Raw genomic sequence first — 23,686 nt, 5'->3', positions numbered from 1 at the left:
ATGAACCGACAACCATGGAGTGAAAAGAGTTCTTGTGCAGAAACTCATGGGTAAAGAGATGGCTATGAAGATCAGCATACGATAGCGGTTCAGCCTTGGTTATGAGACTAGTTACCAAGTCTTTGAACTCACCACGAAGTCCACGAAACACATAGAGATTGAAATCTTCAAGGGACATTGGGCGACCAGCAGCAGCCAATTCGTCAAATAACGATTTGGCTTGCTGCATAGACATACTAACCGATGCATCACCTTGCCGAAGGTCTTGAAAGGAGCCATGTAGTTGCATGATCCGAGAATTAGATGGAGAGGCAAGTGCCTTCTCAAGCGTGCGCCAAACACAATGTGAAGTAGAACAATCGACGACAAGATGCAGCACATCCACGGAAAGAGAGGAGAGAAGAGCACTCAAAATAAGTTGATCTTGTTGCTTCCAACGAAGAAAAGAGGGGCTGATGGCAGAAGAAGAATCAGCCGAAGCATCAATCATATGAGATGGAGGACACGGCAAGGAGCCGTCAACAAACTGAAAAACACCTTGACCAAGGAGATATGGCTTCATCTGCATTCTCCAATAAAGATAGTTGGTGTTCGTAAGTTTCAACGACACAACATGGTGGGTGTTTGATAGAGGAACCATTGGAGATTGTGTTCCCATAAGAGGCAGAGGAACGGCAGAGCCAGCAGCAGGAAGAGGGCTGGCCGGTGATGATGCATCATCGGTGGAGGGAGAGGTTGGAGCAACGGCGGCAGGAGGAGAGTCCATGGGGGAGAAAATTAGGGCCGGCTGCAAAGAGAGAAAATATTAGGAGGCTCTGATACCAAGTTGAGAAATAATTAGGAGGCTTAACCTAATAGGTTAGCCAACCCTTTCTATATATATGAGTAGGGCAATATACAATAGTAAAGGTGGAGATTACCACATAAGAATATGACTACAATATTTCCTATATAATTACATTCTATAATATGAAGTATCATTTGATTTTATTGTTTTGAAGAATATTATATTTTGAAAGATTATGAAGCACTGCAAAAATTTTACTTAATTTTTTCTTATGATATGTATGTTCGGAGGCTTAGTGTAGGTGGGGTATCCTTACGACTCCGCTTCTATGTTGTCGATCATGGACTCATGATTCGGGTTGTGACAGCTTTTATAAGACCCAAACTTTTGGCTCAAATTGAATCCCAACCTAATTAACCTAGGTATATAAGGAAAAGTTGCAAGAGAATTGTTTTTTTCTTTTTCCTTCTAATTCTTGTGGTTGTTGTGACCCTCCTTTAATCAAACTAAGGATTTCAATTTTTTATCTTAAGTTTTTGGGTTTAAGAAAGGTAAAAGTAGCAAGTAAGTGGTTCCCTCTCATGTTACTTTTTGATTATGGTTTGTTTATGGAAGAATCAAAAGAAGAGATTAAGGTTTATAAAGATTTGAAGTTTTATGTTGTTAACATTGATTCATGATTATTATGGGTTTAAGGTTAAGTGATTGATTTTGAGTGTGTTGTTAGAAATAAAGATTTGTGAATTGATTTTATGGCGTTAAGAAATTTATTTTAAATTTTGCTAGAAAATCTAGACAGAATGGTTTTGAGTTTAAGATAACCAATTTTATTTTGGTCATTGATTTATGAAAATTATAGTTTAGTCCCTAAATTTTTAAAATATTATAATTTGACCATTTAAATGTGTTTTGGAATTCTGGACAGTGTCATGAATCTCAGTTTGATAATTGATTTATGTAATTTTCAATTTAGTCTCTCTATTTTAGAGATTTATAATTTAGTCTCTGAGCTTTGAAAAAATTACAATTTGTCCTTGGAACATAAATTGAGATTCTGGATAAAATTGAGGATTGATTATGAGTGAAATTTTAGTATTGTTATGTATTTCCGACATTTTACAGTTTGGTCATCAAATTTTTAGTAAAATTATGTTTTGGTCTTTTATTTCTAAAAATTATCATTTTAGTTCCTAAAACTTAGAAGACTAAACTCGGTTTTATTTTATGCATTGGAGTCTTTTATTTTTTGTCGTTTTAAATTATTTTTTTTTAGTATATTCTATATATTCGTTGTAGGTACTTTTAGTGATCTTCAATAGGAGTTTGAGGTCTTTCATCGATTTTTTTTAAACTTCTATATTTTTCAAGTGAGTGAAATAATCTTTAATATGCATGTAATATAAATAATACATGCATGTTGATTATATAATGAGTACTATTGATTAATTCTTGAATATTTATACATGTTTTATTATCCGAGTACTCATCTATTCTTGAATTTTGCACTCGTATTATGTTGTACTAAATTCTATTCGATATGATATACATTGCTTTGATAATTATACGAATATCTATTGTGCCTTGATATAGGACTTGTTAGTAACTTCATGCTAATGGAGAGTAATTAGTTTATGTGTATATACTATTCTATATACCTAGCTGGTGAGAGAGGCACCAGCCTGTGACGACCGATCCTTCCATGATGGTCACCTAGCTTGGGGTACCATTTAGTCACTTTTGAGGTGTCATTTAGTCACCTTTGGGTGTCATCTGATCTGTAACATGTTTTTTGGTATGTCCATTATGAAGCTTAGCATAAATGGAATGTCCTTACGACACCGCTCCTCTATTGCCGATCATAGACCTGAAATTCCGGTCATGACAGTTTCATTCCTTATAAATAACTAAAATATATATTAAATGTTATTTTCTTGTTGAGTTTGTTGAACTCACCTCTTTATTTTAATATTATTTTAGGTTTTTAGCTTTTATTAATAGGTTGACCTTTGATTGAGAGTGCCTGCTACTTTGTTTGCTGGTATGCATTACTGGCTTTTGCGAGTATGAATAAGTATTTTTGAATTATGAATTGTTTTATTGATTTTGAGGGATATTTAAAACATTACAAAATAATGCGTTAATTTTATATAATTTATTTTATGATATGTATATTTTGAGACTTAGTATAAATATGATGTTCTAACCATGCTGCTACTGCATTGCTGGTCATGACTTAAATTCGATTCATGACAGGAGATCTTGATTTTGTTTCTTTGAGAGAATCTGTGTATCTCGTTGCACTCCTCAAGGTCACTATCACAGGTCAAACGAACCCAATCCCCATTATCATCCATATACTTGAGACCAATATCCGTGAAATCATATATCTCAAAACGCTTACCAATCTCTTGTTGCAAGTCCCTTAAACCCCACTTTGGTTGCAGGCCTAACCTAACCTGTTCTACTCCATAAATGGCTTTGACTCCGTAGACAGCTCCTCGTAAACTCTGGCCAAAACGTGGAGGACATTCTAGCTCACTTAGATGAATATGATCACTGACTGTCCTTGTTTTGTGAATTTGTGATCTTACAAGAAAGTCTGGATCTCCATGGTTATTCAATGAATGAAATTCTGCTAAGTCACTACTGCAAGTCCTCTTTAAAATCCCATTCGACGTTTCTGCAAGTAAAGCGCCATTTCCATTGCTTGAGACAGCTAGAGTGGTGGCATCATGCTGTTGTGCTCGAGCAGAAGAGCAGTTACTTGAGCAAGAGCTCCTACTACACGGAGAGGAATGGGATTTTGAGGCAGTGCCAGAAGGGCTATAATCATCAGGTGGAGAGTCTAAGTGCTTTGACTTGTCGCTCCTCCTCAATGATGAATAAGAAGCATGACTTGAAAGTTTTGGAGAGCTCAGTTCTGGGAAGGCTGGATAGAAAGATTCAATTTGAACGGCACCCTTTGCACCTTGGACTTTGTCGATCTCCTGCTGGAGTTTTGGTAAGGAATGGCCAACCTTCTTGATCCTTCGAGAAGGCTATCGTTTGATACCGTGTTGTCTGTATATTCATTTCAGAGTAGGAGAGCAAACTACAATTAGTATCAAAGAACTATCTCAATTTAATAGCTTAAACTATTAAGTGAGGTTCTAAGATATGATTTATATTATTTTCTAACACACCTCCTTAAATGAAAGCTCTTTGGGTTTAAAACTTGCACATGTTCACATTACCTTATACTTGATTTTATCAAATAAATAGGAATGATGAGATTCGAACTTGTAACCGTTTAATCATCAAGACTCTAATACCATATCAAAGAACCATCTCAACCTAATAGCTTAAGCTGTTAAGTGAGGTTTTAAGATATGATTTATATTATTGTCTAACAATTAGAACAAATTGTGTGAGAACGCCATGGATTAATTAGCTAACATATGATATTTGAAGAACAAACAGAATTGATGACAAGGGTTTTGGAGGATCATATCAAGTTGGTCTGCAGCAAATGTTTGTCTGTGCAATGGTAATCCACAATTGTGATCTTGGTTATGAATGCTAAAATTTCACAAACCTTGAGTCTAGTGTCTTTAAAATGTCTAGTATCTACGTACCTCGGCACCAGGAGAGCAGAAGTCTTCAGAACTTCTTAGATCAACAGCCTGCAAATCAACATGCATATAAAGACCAAAAAACGAGGAAAGTTCTCTGCTTATTTCACAGGCTTGAAGAAATTCATTGATAGTCATTGTTACTTTTGAAAGGCATTTCGATCATTAAAAAATCTGAAAGTTAAATGCAAGTCGAGGAATATGAAATGAAAGAAACATGAAGCCTATATGCAACTCACATAAAATAATATAACAACAGTCTCATTGATAGCTAATTGAAACCTTTTTTACTTTTTTTTTATTAAGCAATACATATTAGCCAAATGAGGCTGAGAGTCCAAAAGGAAGCTTACATGGTCAGAGCAGCAACAGCCATGCAAAACCTGTTTGCAATAGTATCATTCGTTGTACTTAGCTGGGTAAATCATGCATGCATTAGCAAGAATCTATAACATTTTACAGATTCCATACAAAAGAGTTTACTTCTTCATAGGCATGTGAGGAAAAATCTACTCCAAAAATAGAAATCAATAAAGGGGGAGCTCACTTAGCAATATTTTTTGTAATAATAATAATAAAAATCTTGTTTCCTCATTGGTCAAATTTTTTTTTTAATAATCAATAAAATATATAACAAATAAGATAGTTTTAGTGCCAATAAAGGTCTGGCAAACTAGAATTAAAAGTTACAGAAACAGATATGAACAAACATGAAAAAAATAAAAAAAGAGAACAAAAACAACAACAAAAGATGAAAAGATACAACCAAAGAGAAAAGTCCAAGACTTATTAGACCAACTTAACTAACATTCTATCCTCATAAAAGTCTAAAGACCCATGTTCCTGGCCTATCAAACCTAAGTCTAAAATTCAGCCCAGACCAAATTCAAACTAACCTAGATATTTAAAGAGAAGGTTACAAAATAAATTGCATTTCCGCTTCTTTTTTCTTTCCCTTTATAGTGACTTTTCTCTCTATACCAAAGAATTCGGTTCCAAACTTAAGTTTTGGTTTTAGGAAGGGTTGAAAAGGCAAGTAAATGATTTCCTCTTTTGTTATTTTCTATTTGGAATTTGATTGTGGAAGGATTAAAGAAGTGTTAAGGGTTTTTATATTAATTTTGTGATTGAATGATGTAAGGGATTTAATTGAAGTATTATGGTGTTAGTTAGCTTAAAACAAACTGATTAAATGACTAGAGTTACGTGTTCTTGAAGATTAGATTGTATTATAGAATAGGATTCTAATATAGGATGTTGTAATCATTACAATTACTCATGTATCTATCATAATAGGATTCTAATATAGAATGTTGTAATCATTACAGTTACTGCAGTGTTCAGTTGCCTCTTTATAAATAGGAAGGGTGGCTAAGGCACAACCCAACACATTCCATTATTCTCAACTTGGTATCAGAGCCACAAAACCCTAAAATAAATTAAACATAATTTTCTCACAGCCTCCCTTCTTCAATGGAACAGCCGCCACATACATCTTCAAATTCTGCAGCACCAGAAGTTCAGCTTTCTTCTTCTCTGACAGTGCAACCCTCTTCTCTTGCAGTGCCTCCTCCGTTTTCCTCTGCTGCGTCACTGCTTGGATTCTCCTCTGCCATCGCTGGTGAATGCCACCTCTTACAACCCATGTTTGCTGCCTCTGCTGCCGCAAGCATTATCTCCCTTTCTCACACTCATCAAGTCATCTCCCTCAAATTAACAAACACCAATTATTTATATTGGCGTATGCAAATGCTGCCTTATCTCCTAGGCCAAGGAGTTTTTGGTTTTGTTGATGGCTCCAACACATGTCCATGAACACATGTTCTTGCCCATGATGGTATCTCTCTTCAGGTAAATTCGCTTTTTCAAACCTGGAAACAACAAGACCAACTCATTCTAAGTGCTCTTCTTTCCTCCCTATCTATGGAAGTTTTGCATCTTGTTGTTGGCTATCAAAGTTCTTGTTCAGCTTGGGGCACTCTTGAGCGAGCTCTCGCTTCCACCTCCAACTCTCGTATTATGCAACTTCACGGCTCTCTTCAGGATCTTCGACAGGGTGATGAATCAGTAACTCAATTTATACAAAAAGTGAAGGCCTTATTTGATGAATTGGCCGCTGCTGGTCGGCCAGTTTCGCTTGAAGATTTCAATTTATATGTGTTTCGTGGTCTTCGGGGAGAGTTTAAAGACTTAGTTACCATTCTTATTACCAAGGTTGAACCTTTATCATATGCAGATCTTCACAACCATCTCCTCACACATGAATTTCTTCATAAATCTTCTGCTGCCATACATGCTCCTCTGCTGCCCACACCCAGCATTCCATCTTCTACTCTTGTTGCGTAGCGCCAGACTTTTGACAATTATAGCCGTAGCAGGGGCCGCTTCAACGGTGGCTGGCGTCCCAACCAGTCCAACAGCAGAGGCAACCGATTTGCTGGCTCCAAAACTGATCACCACAGCTTCCAAAACTCCTCCTTCAGTGACAATAGGTATGGCTCTTGGCAGCGCAATAGGGGGCAGAATCCACGCTGCCAACTGTGTCAGACTTTCAGCCATACAGCTCCTCATTGCCCTCAATTCCAGCAGCGAGGTTATGGCCAACAACCTACTACCAACCTAGTGCAGCGCAATCTCTCCTCAACCGGTTCTATTGATTGGTTTCCAGATACCGGTGCCAATCAACACGTCACACCTGATCTTGCCACCTTGACCGCTTCAAAACCGTATCTTGGTAATGATAATTTGCATGTTGGTGATGGTAAGGGTCTTCCTAAATCTCATCTTGGTCATACAAAAATATATACACCACATCGTTCTTTCACCTTATCTAATGTTCTTCATGTTCCTGCAATCACAAAACCTCTGCTCTCTGTTCATAAATTTTATCTTGATAATAATGTTTATTTTGAATTTCACCCTCATGTGTTTTATGTCAAGGATTTCAACACCCATGAAGTTCCTCGAGCCTATTGGTCTCCCTACACTTCTGCCCCTGCCGATTTATGAAATCGTCGACTAGGCCATCCTACTTCATGTATTTTGCAATTGTTAATCTTGAAAAATAAGATCATTTGTAACAACAAATGTCTTAATTTTCAATGTCAAAGTTGTCCTTTAGGAAAATCATCGCGTTTGTCTTTAGGACCTACGAGTCACAAAACTTCTGCTCCACTTGAATTAATTTTTAGTGATGTATGGGGCCCTACTCCTCTTTTTTTCTTCAGATGGCTATTGTTATTTTGTTATCTTTGTTGATGCTTATACTAAATATGTATGGTATTATCCTCTCGTTGCCAAGTCTGATGTTTACTCTATTTTTCATCAATTTCAGACTCTTGTCGAACGTCAATTTTCATTAAAAATAAAATCTGTTCAAACTGATTGGGGCGGTGAATACCGAAAACTATCCACATTTTTCAAACCATTAGTATTCATCATCGTCTGATTTGTCCCCACACTCATGAACAAAATGGAACAGTAGGGCGTCGTCATAGGCATATTGTGGAAACAGGTCTTACTGTTTTAGGGCAATGTAAAACACCTTTTTGATTCTGGAATTATGCTTTTGAAACCTCTGTTTATCTTATAAATCGCATGCCTACTACTATCGCTCTCCGTTTGATTGTTTATTTCAACGGTCTCCTGATTATCATTTTTTGCGTACCTTTGGGTGTCTCTGTTTTCCTTTTCTGCGTCCATATAATAATCATAAATTGGATTTTCGTTTCTTTTCATGTGTGTTTTTTGGATATAGTTCCTTGCATCTTGGTTATCGATGTCTTGAAATTGCATCTCACCATATTTATATTTCCCGTCATGTCCGTTTCCATGAACATGTGTTTCCATTTGATAATTTTGAACAGATTGCAAAGGTCTCCACCACAACCCCCATCCCACCCGCTACTGTCACCCTTCCAAATTTTCTAAACCACCCATCACTACCCACTTTCACTAGCCACCCAAACAGCCCACAACACTTTGTTTTGCCACTCCAAACAACCACCCGACCACAGCCTCCACCCATCCCTTGGCTATCATCCCATGCTTGTTTATCTAACCCTTATGATGCAGGTTCAAATCCTTAATTGGTCTCCTCTCCTCATGGTCTTGGGGCACTTTTTAGTCCCTCCTCTGCTTCGCCCTCCCTGGCCAGCACTCCTGCAGCTTCAGTCTCTACCTCCAGCCCCTCCTCTGCTGACAGTCCTGTGTTTGAGGCTACTTCTTTCTCATCCTCTCCCGCTGGTCTATAACTTATGGTTGATTTTTCTTCTTATCAGCTGCCATAGGTCTCCTCGCTACAACCATTTTCCCCTGCATCTCCACCAGCACATAGCAGACATCCTATGACTCTTAGACCGCGGCAGCCGAAGACAGCTAATCTGGTTGCTTCCGTTGCCGCTACTTCTACCTCCACACGGGTACTGTATTCTCCCTCTTCTGAGCCTTTTGCATTCTCTGATGCTGACCAGCATGCAGTTTGGCATAATGCTATGTGTGATAAGATCACTATTTTACACGAAAATCGCACTTGGTCTTTGGTTCCATTTCATCCTTCGATGAACGTTGTTGGCAGTAGATGGGTATATCGGATCAAACGTCATGTTGATGGTAATATTGAGCACTATAAAGTGCGCCTTGTTGCTAGAGGTTTTACCCAGCAGGAAGGTATTGATTATTCTGAAACCTTCAGTCCAGTTATTAAGCAGGCCATTGTCCGATTGGTTTTCTCTATCGCAGTTTTGCGAAATTAGAAGATTCATCAGCTTGATATTCATAATGCCTTCCTCAATGGTGTTCTTACTGAAGAGGTCTATATGAAACAACCTCCAGGTTTCGTTGACTCTTCTCTTCCATCTCATATGTGCAGATTGCACAAATCATTGTATGGTTTGAAACAGGCACCGAGAGCATGGTACACTCGTCTAAGTGATTTTTTGCTCTCCATCAGTTTTTGAGCTTCCAAGGTTAACAGCTCCCTGTTTATCTTATCTGATGGTACTAATATCTTTTATCTCCTAGTGTATGTTGATGATATTCTGCTCACTGGTAGCAACTCTGCTATGCTCCATCACCTTATATAGTTACTCAGCTCTGAGTTCAAGTTTCGTGACTTAGGTGTTGTTCACTACTTTCTGGGTATTGAAGTTCAGTCTACCAGTATGGGTTTAATGCTGCGTCAACATAAATATATTCTTGACATCCTCACCCAAACTGGTATGACTTCCTGTAAACCAGTTGATACTCCAGTCAGTCTCCCCTTTGAAAGTCAATTTATTACCAGATCATTCATTCTCTGATCCTACACAATTTCGTCAAATCGTGGGTGCTCTTCAATATCTTACCTTCACCTGTCCAGATATATGTTTTGCTGTTAACAGAGTCTGTCAGTTTATGCATGCTCCTACAGATTCTCATTGGGCCATTGTCAAACATATTTTACGCTATCTTAAAGGTACGACATCTTATGGTTTCCATATCACTCGAGGCTCCTCTTTTGCTCTACATGGCTTTACAGATGCAGATTGGGCTGGTAGTATTGATGATCACAAGTCTACAAGCGGCTATCTTGTCTTTGTGGTCAAACACTGATTTCTTGGAAATCCGGCAAGCAACGCACTGTTGCTCGCTCCTCTACTGAGGCTGAGTATAAAGCCCTTGCTAATGGTACCACTGAAGTCATTTGGCTTCAATACTTGTTAACAGATTTGCAGGTTCCCTCAGTCTCTGCCCCTACCATTTGGTGTGATAATCTTGGTGCTACCATGCTCTCAGCAAATCCTATCATCCATGCTCGTACTAAGCATGTTGAAGTGGATTATCACTTTGTCCATGACCGTGTTGCCAAGAAAGAAATTCAGATTCATTTTGTTCCCTCTCGGGATCAATTTGTCGATGTCTTCACTAAACCGCTTCCTGTTGCATCCTTTACTGCTTCTCGATTCAAGCTTCGGGTTGATCCCCTACCCTCAGCTTGAGGGGCATATTATAGAATAGGATTCTAATATAGGATGTTGTAATCATTATAGTTACTCATGTATCTATCAAAATAGGATTCCAATATAGGATGTTGTAATCATTACAGTTACTGCAATGTTCTGTTGCCTCTATATAAATAGGAAGGTTTGTTTATTTTGGGATATGAAGATTTAAAGAACTAACATATTAGGATTCCAAAAATCCTGATCATTCGGTTGACTGGTTAGTCTGAATTGGCCAGCTAGTTAGCTTGTGCTACCAGTCGACTGGTTGGTCTAACTCGACCGACTAGTTGGCTTGATGTGGCGGTCAACTGGTTGGACATTTTGGTTGACTAGTTAACCTAGCAGTAAAGGTAAATTAGGTTTGTTAGGTTTGATTAGTTTAGGTTATGTTCAAGATCGATCGGGTGAATCAATTTTGCTTTATAATTACATTTTGGTATCTAAGCTTAGAGTTTCAATCTCTTATATTATTTTTCTTCGAGTTGTTTTTAAGTGTTTTTCATAGTTGTTATAAGTTTTGCTAACATTTCTTTTAATGATCTTCAGTATTTTCTGGTTCTACATCCATTTGTTTTTTTTACTTTTGTTTTCCTAGTGAGTGAGAAAATCTTTAATATGTGTGTAATACAAATGATATACATATTTTGATTATATGATGAGTACAGTTGATAAAATCTTGAATATCTATATATGTTGCTTTATTTTCCGAGTACTCATCTATTCTTGATTTCACACTCGCATTTTGTTGAATTAAACTTTACTCGATATAACTTTCATTTTCTTTGCTAATTAAGTGAGTATTTATTATGTCTTGATATTGGATTTGTCAGTAACTTTATACTAACGAAGCATAATTAGTCTATGTACACATAATATTCTTTAAACCTAGCTAGTGAGAAAGGCATCAATCTATGGCGACTAATCCTCCCATATATAGTGATCGAGGCCACAAACCTCATTTGATTGTCCTTATACTTATAAATAGCCAATATGTATATTAAATGTTATTTCCTCACTGAGTTGGCTGGATTCACCCCTTCATTTTAATATTATTTTAGGTTCTTAACTTCCATTAGCAGTTTGACCTTTGATTGAGAGTTTCTGCTACTTTGTTTATTGGTATGTCTTGCTTGCTTCCACGAGGCTTTTCTTATTCTTTGTGATTTGATGTCTTAGATACTCTACTGTCACAGTGTTTTCATTCAAATTTAGATTATTATTTCAAAGTTTGGATTTTATGTAATGTAACATGTATTATGAACCCGACATTTTGGAAGTTTATGAAATGCTATGTACTTTTATATAATTTGTTTTATGACATGTATGTTATGTTATGAGGCTTAACGTAGATGTTATGTTTTTAAAATATTACTAGATTTGTTTCCCGCGCTTCGCTGCGGGGTGGGCTTCGTAGCGAATTGAGACATTAGTTATATGTTTATATAAACACAATAAAAGCAAAATACATTATTTTTTTTTGACATGTTCAAGGCTGTAATGCAAAACAACAAAGCAACCATATGAATTGTTTCAAACCCTTCAAAGCAATTACATATTTGAATTGTCTTGCTCAATTAAGCACGTTAGTCTAGCATGGTATGGAGTTTCATGTTTCTTAATGAATATACATAGTAGCCATGGAAAAGTTAATGAAGGCCACAACTGCATCAACAAAAAAATTTCTGGAGCGGTGGTGTAGCCTTTCTAGAGCTTCAGTTTTCCTGTAAAAAGGAGGTGATGTTATTCATGGACATTAATGAGATGAGCAAAAATAAATGGAGTGAAGGATAAGGCTAATCTAATATCAATAGTAATAAAACATGAAGAGAAGGAAATAAATCTTTGAATTAAAAAGGGCAAAGCAAAAATAAACCACCTAGCTTGTTCTATATTTTCAAGCAATACAACCCACAGTGGTAAATATACATTCTTATGAATGTTTAAGATCTTCATTGAAATTCTAATCCAAAAACCTCAATGGTTGTTATGTGTTAGAAATCACAACCTAATAGGAGCATTCATACATCTTACCTATATGTCCTTTTCAAATTTATGGACCAAAAAGTTCAATGGTTGTGCTGTGTTAGAAATTACAGGTTCATGGGAGCATGCAGACTTGTTTCCTACATGGCTTCAACATACGGGACCATTGTAACATACTGGAAGTCCACTGCCAGTGATAGTGATAGTGTTGATTATAGGAAGACCAATTATAAAAACCTTGGAAGCCACCCCTGCAATAATGCACTCATCACCTTTGATTTAACAAAAAGATACATAACATAGCATTGCACTTGCCAAACTCTTTTTACAACCTATTTTCCATCAATGACCACATCTTCTATGTGGTCCAACGTTAATTGTTGATGGTGTTGTAAACACTCAAAAGTGATTTAGTGTTAGGATTGCAACCCAACCAACCGCTAAGTTCTGCCAGCCCTTATCCAAAGCTATAGTACATCATGTAAAATATTTGTTTAATGGTGAAACAAAAAAAAAAGGCAAAAGTAGGACGCCATCAAAATCTTGAAAAGTCCAAGAATTAATTGATCACACTCTCATTGCTGAATGAAGGAAAAAATCCGATTAACCACGTAATAAATTGCTAGTTACACATAATGATGTACACCACTTACCAAGTTTTTGTTCTAATCAACTTGTGCAGATCCCTGCAACTATATTGTTGGTTTAAAGATCCCTGCAAGCAAAAGTTGAAAAAACCTTAGATCCTTCTCTTCTCAATCAACAAAGATCTCTCTCTCTCTCTCTCTCTCTCTCTCTCTCTCTCTCTCTCACACACACACACACACACACACACACACACACACGCAACCCTCAACAACCCATAAAAATCCAATCTTTCCCTCTCACACTCTTCTTCAGCTAATAGCCAGTGGCAGCAACAGATCCCTCAAACGATTTCAATTATCAAATATTTCTATAACATAGGTTCATTCATCCAGATATAAAGCTAGAAAATAACCTCCTTGCAACCTCTGCGAGAAAGAGGTCCATCCCAATTCAAGCAGCAATTTCTTGAAGGCAGAAGTAAAGCCAAGAAAGATATATTATGCATAGTTAAAAAAAAGTCACAAGTCTCTTTGATATGCATATGGATTAGCTTTGATTAGGATCACTTGAATAATCATACCTCTCAGCATAACATGAAGGTCAATGCTTAGTGGTTACGCCCACAAACCTGCCATCCGAGATGATGTCCCAATAATCTACATTATAAAAAACAATCATCGGCATTAGAAAGAAAAACAAAATTAACAAAAGACTTCTTTGTCTTTACATTTAGGCATGTAACATCAAAGAAAGGCACAATTAATAGTCCAAGACAATAGCTTTCCTACAATAAGCTTGAACTGTAACATATTGATAGTAATGTAATAGATCACATGCGTCGTACATATAGTTCATTCTTTACTTTTGACACCAAGGTTTAAGACCACAAAATAAAGTCAATATTGTTGTCAACCGAGTTCATGAAGTTACATGGACAAAATCATAAATAATTGCCGATCACGATACATACGATTACACAACTCAATGTAATATAACTTTTTAGCCGCTACTTTTATTTCTCCGTCCTGACCCAATAGCTATGCTGCAAAAATCTTCAATCTGATTACTGAGTCTGACTGGGCAAACTGTTTTTCATAAAAACCAAGTTAGGGATTGCAGAACGGAATAACCAATTTAAGCTTGGATTGTTAAATATACATGGAATTAATCAAGATCAATGGTAAGCAATATAGAGATGTCAACAAATTGTGCACTTGCTTATTCAAAGATGAAGAAAATAGCATAACCTAACTAACAAATTTGATTCATTGATTAGCGATTAATCATTTCCATCATCAAATTCAAATGAATTAGCATTCAACATGAAAAAATAAAAGACGAAATTTGAAAAGGCAGGCCTAACCTTGGCGACAAAAACGACAGATGACTTGGTCTTGCAGATACAACGACGACAATCATCGCAGATGAAACTGAGTCATGCCATGCATGTGGAGCAAACTTCACGATGGCAGTAAATAACCCATTCTAGAACTCTACACAATAATTAAAAAAAAAATATGCAAGCTCATAAGGGAATTCAATTAAAATCATGAAAAATTCTTCGTGCAGGAAGGAGTTTACAATAATTTAATAGAAATAACAAAAAATAACAAAAAGATCAATTTGTTTTTGTGAATGGAAAAGAAATAGAGAGAAGGAGAGAAAAGCCTGGTGTATGTGTTTTTTTTTTTTTTTGTTTAGACGCAGAGACAAAGTGAATGGATGCTTCTAGGGAGTAAAGAAAGAAGAATATTTTACGGCAAATAAGCCATATGTGTGAGAACAAAAAGGAAATGAGAATGAGCAAATCAATTTTGAGAGAGAGAGAGAGAGAGAGAGAATCGATTTCTTTAACTTTAGCCTTCATGACTTTTTTTTTTTTTTTTTTTTTTTTTTTGAATTAACCTGGGGTGTCCGGGCCAGCTTGCGCGCACCACGACTAATCCCCAGGGCCTAACTTTAGCCTTCATGACTTTTTTTGTTCTAGAGGGTAGGGTGACAAAGATATGAAAAAATAAATAAATAAAGAAGACAAAGATAGCAAATTGATCTTATAGATTGAAACTTAACTAAAATGCAGCTTGATTTAGGCAAGTCCAGTAACCAATAATCTCCAAAGCTATAATAGTACACAAATTGCTCAACAACAAAAATTAAAATAAAATCCCCAACTAAACACAAATAAAACCACCAGCTTTTTCAGTAATACAAAACTAAATTTGATCAAGTGAGCGTCACATTTAATGCACACAATGAGAACCTATACTATCTAGAAGAAATGTCTCCCAAAATCACGCTGGATTTTTTGGGTTGGTGCCCATGTTTTTGTTCTTTTTTTAGGCAAGTTCTCGGCTGGTTTTTGATTGATTTCAGATTCATTTTGAAGAGGCTGCTTTTGGTCTTGTAAACGTGATTCCTATGCCATTTGATTGTAGTCTCAACCCCAACATCAGTCTCATCCCCTGCAAACCTCACCTAACCATCCTAGCCCCAATAACTGTCCCATCCCGCATAAACCGCACCTAACGAATCCAAGAAACCACCAAAATCCAAGAAACCACCAACAAATAAAATATAGATGAACACAATCAAAGAAAAATTGAGTTCATTGTGTGAGTCCACAATGCAGAACTCTGAATGAACAGTTGAATCATCAAATCTTTTAGTTTTTTTTGTGACGATGAAGCAAAAGAAAACACGCCAGGAACAACACATAAAAATAATTGAAGAAATTGAACAAAACTTCTCGTGAAATTGAACAAACTCGCCGTGAGAAATACTGTTTGAATCCACAGTGAATCCACTCAGAATCTACATTGTTCTCTTGATCTCTTTTAGTTTTTTTTTTAATAATAATATTGTAGCATACTGAGAAACACACAAACCCAAAAAAAAAGAACTCCTAAAATCAAGCCAGATTTTCTGGTGGCGGCGACGTCTCTGTAGAATAAAGTCCCTTTCCCTTTTAGCCTAAGCCATCATGAAATCCAAGCCGTCGTTCACTCTTCATTTCCTGGTCTTTCCTTTTGGGATCTATATTATGCAATTATAAAATATGCCCGTGAGGACCCAAGCAGCAAGAAAAAGGAGGAGCTAAAATTCCCCATCAGACAAAGCTCTATAAGGTAAGGAAGAAAATTACTTACGGATCCGGATGCCATTCTTTTTGAGTGAACGAAATGCAAGCGCAAGCTCCGCCCCGACCTCCTGATGAGAACTGAAATGCAAACTAAGATCTTGGAGTGAAACCAAGACGATCTTCCCTCCATGAATTCCAACTTAGCGCGAGAAAACAATAAGCTCCAGCCCACAGTAATTAGACACAGTGGGCACAATGTTTTCTTAAGCCCTTTTAGCATTAATTTTTTAATTTCTGAGATAGATCTGGAATTGTGAATGTGGGATTTGTTTGGGAGGCGTTCTCTGATGCGTTTGTATCAGAAAAAAAACAAAAGAGATGAAAAGTTTGTACCTGTAAACCTGCTAAAAAAAAAAACACACAAAGATATATGGCAGGGATGCTGCCACGTACCCAACAAAATAAATGAAAAAACAGTGAAACAAAACTGGCTAAGACTTACCACAAGAATGAATTTTAAACATAAACAGTGCAATCTACAGTGATTTTAGACACAATTTACAGTGATTCCCTGATCTGTTTTAGTTTTTTTTTTAATTCTTGCGTTGCTAGTCATCGACCGGGAATCTATTCATGACATCCCATGTAAGCGTATTAATTAATCAAATGCTGATCCTTATATTTTATTCTTAATTTCAGTGTTGGTACAGATCGTGGTACATCTCTTTCCTTCTCCTTAATTTATGGCTTTATACTAAAAGATGAGGTCTAAGAATATTTTTATAATTGATACAATAAACTAACAAGAAGGTGTCCACATTCAATTCCCCGAGTACGTACTTACATGTTAAACTATACCGTACCGATCAACTAATCAACTGGAGGAGGACCACTTGCATATAAATACCTAAATAGCTTATAATCAGATTCAACTGACATGACCTAATTAACTAGCTAGATCCAAGGCAAAACCACTTCCATATATTATTAGTTTATCTGCAAAATCACTGACTGACAACTACATATCGTCTTCTGCAGGTCTGCCCCTTGTTTTTGTAGACCCACTAGCTCGATGCCTGATCTCTCCTTTTCATATCAAAGAGTAACTATTTGAGCTACTTAGGCCATTAAACCCCATTAGATTCCAAGTTCAATGGTGATGTGAGATTCCACAGCAGTCGTGTAAATTCAAAAAATATTATTGTTGGGAAAGATTTGGGACACCAAAACCATTGATTTTTATGTTAAAAGAATTCATATTAGGAGGGGATTAATATTAGGTGTATTTTGTTACCCTAAAAACACCTAGAAAAATATATTTGAGTTCGGGAAGATTTTTTATTTCGGGTTTTGGGCTTTTTATGTTTTTTAAAGGTATTGATTGATTTAATAAGATTTCTAGAATATTTACTGGGTATTGTTTTGAGTAAATTAATGGGCTGAAAAAGTGTTTTTGAATTAAAAAAATCCTTTTTTCAGACTTTTCTATAACCAACGCAATTGAGAAGCGGATACTGGAGGAATAACATTTTACAGATTCCATGCAAAAGAGTCTACTTCTTCATAGGCATGTGAGGAATAACCTACTCTAAAAATAGAAATCAATAACAAAAGTGGATACATTTAATATCAAATTAAAAATGAATTTTATTTTATTTTTAAAGTTAACTTTGTTGAAAATTATTTCCTCCAACAAAAAAAGTATATTAACTTGTTTAAAACAAATTTAATGTCATTGGAAAAATTGATTGGCATGTTTTAATAAACCTAAAAACTCTCAATCCCACAATAAAAAAATTCAAGATTTTTTCTTGTAAGGTGAAAAATGCATCCTTTAAATTAAAGTTAAGTTATGGAAATCTTGAAAGATTATTTGAAAGAATCGTTTGTGACAAGCATTTTAATTTTAAGAATAAAGGGTCTAAAACCTTAAACTCTCTCTAAAACATCCTCCAATAACTACTTAAACAGTCTATCCCTCACCTTGATCGTAAAGGAAAAAGGAATCGTTGATAAATAAAAAAAATAAAAGACTGAAAGGAAAAATTAAAAAGTAAAAATTCAAAAAGCATAATAGCTTGAAATTCTTCATTGTCCAAGCTAAAAGAGGTAAACCAGTAATCTCAACCCAGAAAAAGTAGTTACTAGCCCATTTCCAAAGCACTCCAAGGAGCTTGAGAAGCAGCTGGTACTTGAACAAGAACTCTTGCTGCCAGAAATGCTAGTCTCAGGTGCGGAGTTTGAGTGCTTCAAATTGTCAATCATCTTGAATGATGAAGAACGAGATTGACATGAAAAATTTTGGAAGAGCTTTTTCGAGAGAAGGCAGAATAGAAAGATTTAAATATGAATGGAAATCCTTAGCATCTAGGATTGATTCGATGACCTTTTGGAGATTTCTTAAAGAGTGGTCAAACGCCTTCTGAATCTTTTGAGAAGGCTAATCGTATGATGCCTTGTTGTCTGCATATCCTTTTTGAGAGTCGTAGGTAGGCTGACATTAGAACAAACAGTGTAAGCACCCTGTTGTCTATATAGCTGAATTAACCCTAACACTCACAGCAGGAACTGATCACTGAAGACAGCAAACATAGACGGACGAACAAATGAAACAGTGTTTTTATTATATTACGCTCCAAAGAGAAAAGGTCCGAGTCCTCAAGTCCATGGGATTAAAGCTTGATTTGTTGTTGTGACTTTGTAAAAAGAAAAACAGCCCCATCAGCCTCTGGTTACTGGCACGCATTCAGTGCTACGTCTAGTTAATCAAGGATTAATTTGAGTGTAGAATTCCCATTTGTTATACTTTATAGAGAAAGGAAATCGTGCTACTCACATTTATCCTTTTCAAAGTAAGATGCAGTTAAAAAAATGACAGGATTATATATGAAGTATAATCCTTGTTTATTCCTCATGAATGGCTTGTTTCTCTGAGTAAAACTTTCCAAACAGAAGTAGAAATCTCAGAAAAAACATCGTCTACGTACTATGTTGGAAGTCCAAACCAATCATGTATGTGGTAGAGACTAGCGAGAAAATCAATGGAAGCCTTAGAATGACCTCGCGAAACCAAATGGAGAAGGATATTTGTGAAGGGATATCTTGATTGTGTTTCTTTGAGAGATTCTGTGTATCTCTTTGCACTCCTCAAGATCACTATCACAAGTCAAACGAACCCAATCCCCATCATCATCCATATACTTGAGACCAATCCATGTGAAATCATCTATCTCGAAACGCTTACCAATCTCTTGTTGCAAGTCTCTTACACCCCACTTTGGTTGCAAGCCTAACCTATCCTTCTCTACTCCATAAATGGCTTTCACTTCAAAGACACCTCCTTCTCGTAAACTCTGGCCAAAACGTGGAGGACTTTCTAGCTCACTTAGATGAATATTATCACTGACTGTCCTTGTTTTGTGAATTTGTGATCTTACAAGAAAGTCCGGTCCACCTTGGTTATTCAAGCAATGCAATTCTGCTAATTCGCTACTGCAAGTCCTCTTAGAAATCCCATTCGAGGTTTCTGCAAGTGATGAAGAGCCATTTCCATTGCTTGAGCCAGTTATGGCGGTGGCAGCATGCTGTTGTGCTCGTCCAGAACAGCAGTTACTTGAACAAGAGCTCCTACTACACGGAGAAGAATGGGATTTCGAGGCAATGCCAGAAGGGCAAGAATCATCAGGTGGAGAGTCTAAGTGCTTTGAATTATCAATACTCCTGAATGATGAATAAGAAGTATGACTTGAAAGTTTTGGAGAGCTCAGTCCTGGGAAGGCTGGATAGAAAGATTCATTTTGGACGGCACCGTTGGCACCATGGACTGTATCAATCACCTGCTGGAGTTTTCGTAAGGAATGGTCAACCATCTTGATCTTTCGAGAAGGCCATAGTTTGATACCGTGTTGTCTGCATATCCTTTTTGTTAGAGAATAATATAAATCATATCTTGGGGCCTCACCTAACAGCTTAAGCTTTTGGGTTGAATTGGTTCTTTGACATGGTATCAGAGCTTTAATGACCAAGCGGTCACGAGTTCGAATCTCACCATCCCCATTTATTTGATAAAATTAAGCACAAGGTAATGTGGGCCTGTGCAAGTTTCAAGCCCAAAGGGCTTTCACTTGAGGGGGTGTGTTAGAGAATAATATAAATCATATCTTGGGGCCTCACCTAACAGCTTAAGCTTTTAGGTTGAATTGGTTCTTTGACACTTTTCAGAGTAGTCGGGCAAACTGCAATTAGAACAAATTGTGTGAGCACACCATTGATTAGCTAACAAATGATATTTTAAGAAAGCGACCTAGCTGAACAAAGGAAAATGATGATAAAGGTTTTGGAAGATTAAGATCAAGTTGGTCTCCAGCAAATGTTCTTCTGCGTAATGATTATCATCTAATCTAATAAAGGATGCCTCAAATCTAGCATTTGAAATGCTATTCATTTACTTTAAATATAAACATGTGGTTTTCAGTTGAGATAGAACATTTTCATACCCCCGAGGCTTTGAGCAGCATCTTTGAGGCTACCGGCAAAGTATTGTTGAAGAACTCCCAAGCTGATTGTCTGAATCTCTCTCTTGGTCCGTCTCTTCTTACCTGTTTTTGTACTACCTAACAAGCAACGTCCGCCAAAAGCAGAAGAAACTCCATCACCCTCGATACTGCTATTAGGTCTAGGATTTTGCTGAAGTTGACCCAACTCTGAAATTTCTTGCTTATTGTCTAACTCCTCCTCGGAGTCATCCCCATGAGTTAGCATCTTCAGTCTTCTTTTAGGTTCTTTGGATAGTCCCATGTGATGCAGCAACTTTTACCCTTCTTTTGGGCCTCCACCATGCGGGCAATCCAAGATGATTTGTCGGGTGGAGCTTCTTTCGAAGGTGATGATACAAAACTCTTATTTTCTTCTATATCAAGCTCCTTGTCCATGACAACTTGTAGACTCCTGCAAACCTGTTTTATGGAAACAGGCAATAAATCCCACATCTCCTTTTTCTCTTCGGTATCTTGGCAATCTTTTGGCAAGAATAACTCCAACACAAATTCAACGAATCCGGTAGAAATGCTTCTCAGGGGAATCGCATATGGCAGCATGAAGACCAAATATCTTAGCATGGTGAGCTAAAGGATAATCTTTCTTGCTGAAGGAAGTCATATCATTCGTGAAACATTGCCTTTGTGTTGTGAATGCTCTCCCCACAATCCCTTGTCCTAGGAAAAGTATTGCTTCAAAACTCGCCATGTGAAAACCTGAAAAACCTCTTGTCGGCTAAAAAGCAAGCAGAATCCACAGTGGAAATACAAGAGCTAAACCTCTCGGGAAAACTGCTGGCGTCCACTTTTACCTTGGCGGCTACATAAGGCCCATGTTAGAGCCAAGGCAATCTATATGTCTTGCAAACAGATTTCACAATTATCTGGAATCTCAGGCACTGCAGCTTGATTTAATCGATTACAAGTCTGTGATAAATGGAACACAATTGTAATCTTGGTTATGAATGCTAAAATTTCTGAAACCTTTGAGTCTAGTGTCTTTAAAATGTCTAGTATCTACGTACCTCGGCACCGGGAGAGCAGAAGTCTTCAGAACTTCTTAGATCAACAGCCTGCAAATCAACATGCATATATATAAAGACCAAAAAACGAGGAAAGTTCTCTGCTTATTTCACAGGCTTGAAGAAATTGATAGCCATTGTTACTTTTGAAAGGCATTTCGATCATTAAAAAATCTGAAAGTTAAATGCAAGTCAAGGGATATGAAATGAAAGAAACATGAAGCCTATAAGCAACTAACATAAAATAATATAACAACAGTCTCATTGTAAAACTTGATAGCTAATTGAAACCTTTGCAAGATACATGGGAAACGAACAAACCTGGAGAACTTTGCAGATGTCTTCTAGTTCTTGACGATAGCTTATCTTCTGAATGGTAGTCGCAATCTCAACTATGCCCAAGCAAGTCTTGCTGCCTTGTTTGAAAAGTGGGAGTGCAAGAGACCCTTTAATGTGATGTTGTACTGCATGATCTTTATGTGGATATTCTTCACTTTTGAAGAGACTTACGTCAGGAGTCCACTCAGGCAGCTTCTCCAAGAAAACCCGACCGGGGAACCCTACAGGACTTCTTGCATCCTCTTCTGCTTGGAAATGATAGGCAGTTGAAACCTTTCTATAACTTGCAAGGCTCTTGCAACTCGGATTGACAAAGTATGGCTGATCAATAGTAGCAAGGACTCTTTTCCCTTCTTTCTCCATGGGTAGCCAAATCTGGATAAGAATATCTCTATCTTGTATACGATTTTTCAAGCATCCAACGGCTTGCATTACTCTCTCCTTCACAGAACATGAAGTCCCTGGATTTACTCTCTGCACCATCTGCCATTCGAAACCCGATGCAGCAGCTTCTACCCCACAGCTTCTGGGGTGCGAGAAAGGTGTTGAAGTCTCTACAGAATCTTCAACCTGAAGTTCAGTCTGAACAAGTTCCGTGCTGTTTGGATAATCTAGAGGTGGATTTCCATGGCAATGCCTTTCTGTTTCTTCTTGATAGTCCTGCTCGTTTGAGGCTATGCTCAAATTAGGAGTCCCCGTAATAGGAATATAAAGTGAAGGGTCATGGAGAACATTAGAGGTGGAGAGAGCTTGCTGCAGAAAGTTGTGTTGGGCGCGGAATCCGGTGACCGGTGATGTACTGATAATTGCTCAACGGAGGAGTAAGCACACTGAGACACAATATTTTACGTGGTTCGGCAAAACCGCCTACATCCACGGGAGAGAGTCCATTTTATTAGAGTAGAGAAAGAATACAATAAATACATGGAGGAGGATCATCCACTCAACTCACATCTCTGCTGCCCTTGTAGCTGCAGGGCTGCTGCCCATGGCAGCAGCCCTGCCTCTTCTCTTTCTCTTCACTCTTTCACACACTCACGTTATTCTTCCTCTCACATAGCTCTCTTTGTATGGTGCCTATTTATAGGCAGGATGGTGGCTTCTCTTCTTCTTTCCAGCAGCTGCAGCTGCAGTCAATGGTGGCTGCCATCTTCTTCAACAAAGGCTGCTGGTCAATGGTAATGTTAGGCACATTAAATGGCAACACACCTAACAAACCTAACAATCACCCCCTTTGACATTTATATGGGCAATTGTCCTCTTGCTCCTTCAGCACAATCTTGCATCCTGCAGCTCTTTCAAGCTTCCATTCTGAGAGCGTCTATGGCCAAGTTTACAGGTACTCGCCAAACCTTTCAGTCACCAGAGTCACCAAAGCACACCCTTGCTTACACCAAAGGATCACTTCAACCAGATGGTCTCACACATCACATCTGAAGAGTGTTAACGCTTGTCTCTGGGAACACAACATTCCCCTTCGAGCCTATCAACCATGCTCGGTCCGGAATGATTCACCAAGCCTCACACCAAGGCTTACAACACCCCCTCAAACGGATATTCCAAGTGCGACAGTCATTATCTGAGTATCTCAATATGATCACAAGCCCACCACTCTTCCAAGAGTCTACTCATCCAGGAGTTGCGCCTGCCCTCTGTTCCACCATAGGAACCACACCTTACTTCTCCATGAGTCTCTCGCTCTTAGTCGTAAGAGTCCAGGTAGCTCTCCACCTTTAAACATGGGGGCAGCCCATTAAA

General features: G+C 37.5%; 3 protein-coding genes across 3 annotated transcripts; all 3 read right to left on the bottom strand.

Moving 5' to 3' along the window:
• Window positions 1-2,967: 2,967 nt before the first annotated feature.
• LOC140955927 (protein NLP2-like) lies at window positions 2,968-6,014 on the bottom strand. The gene is made up of 3 exons (XM_073411269.1): window positions 5,940-6,014; window positions 4,402-4,449; window positions 2,968-3,825 (listed from the first exon to the last, which is right to left on the bottom strand). Exons 1-3 carry the CDS (start codon window positions 6,012-6,014, stop codon window positions 2,968-2,970), a joined length of 981 nt encoding a protein of 326 aa, XP_073267370.1.
• Window positions 6,015-19,082: 13,068 nt separating this feature from the next.
• Window positions 19,083-19,929, bottom strand: LOC118032319 (protein NLP1-like). Its single transcript, XM_073411268.1, has one exon. The coding sequence runs from the start codon at window positions 19,899-19,901 to the stop codon at window positions 19,083-19,085; it is 819 nt and encodes a 272-aa protein (XP_073267369.1). The 5' UTR covers window positions 19,902-19,929.
• Window positions 19,930-21,078: 1,149 nt separating this feature from the next.
• LOC118032320 (protein NLP2-like) lies at window positions 21,079-22,464 on the bottom strand. Its single transcript, XM_073411267.1, has 3 exons — window positions 21,911-22,464; window positions 21,593-21,640; window positions 21,079-21,303 (listed from the first exon to the last, which is right to left on the bottom strand). Exons 1-3 carry the CDS (start codon window positions 22,409-22,411, stop codon window positions 21,079-21,081), a joined length of 774 nt encoding a protein of 257 aa, XP_073267368.1. The 5' UTR covers window positions 22,412-22,464.
• Between the last annotated feature and the right edge of the window lie 1,222 nt (window positions 22,465-23,686).

This window comes from Populus alba, chromosome 9 (assembly GCF_005239225.2).
Source record: "Populus alba chromosome 9, ASM523922v2, whole genome shotgun sequence".
Lineage (NCBI taxonomy): Eukaryota > Viridiplantae > Streptophyta > Magnoliopsida > Malpighiales > Salicaceae > Populus > Populus alba.
The sequence above is the reverse complement of the archived record's forward strand: the minus strand, read 5'-3'. Positions and strand labels throughout refer to the sequence as shown.

Bases quoted from the DNA above. Each gene is read 5' to 3' on its own strand.
- LOC140955927 (XM_073411269.1), bottom strand. From the start codon at position 6,014: ATGGCAGAGGAGAATCCAAGCAGTGACGCAGCAGAGGAAAACGGAGGA. The intron at 4,450-5,939 runs GTCAGAGAAGAA...GTTGATTTGCAG, and splicing joins CAAGAGAAGAGGGTTGCACT to GCTGTTGATCTAAGAAGTTC. The intron at 3,826-4,401 runs GTACGTAGATAC...ATCAAACGATAG, and splicing joins TCTGCTCTCCTGGTGCCGAG to CCTTCTCGAAGGATCAAGAA.
- LOC118032319 (XM_073411268.1), bottom strand. From the start codon at position 19,901: ATGGTTGACCATTCCTTACGAAAACTCCAGCAGGTGATTGATACAGTC.
- LOC118032320 (XM_073411267.1), bottom strand. From the start codon at position 22,411: ATGGTGCAGAGAGTAAATCCAGGGACTTCATGTTCTGTGAAGGAGAGA. The intron at 21,641-21,910 runs GTTTGTTCGTTT...GTTGATTTGCAG, and splicing joins ACATCTGCAAAGTTCTCCAG to GCTGTTGATCTAAGAAGTTC. The intron at 21,304-21,592 runs GTACGTAGATAC...CTTGCTTTTTAG, and splicing joins TCTGCTCTCCCGGTGCCGAG to CCGACAAGAGGTTTTTCAGG.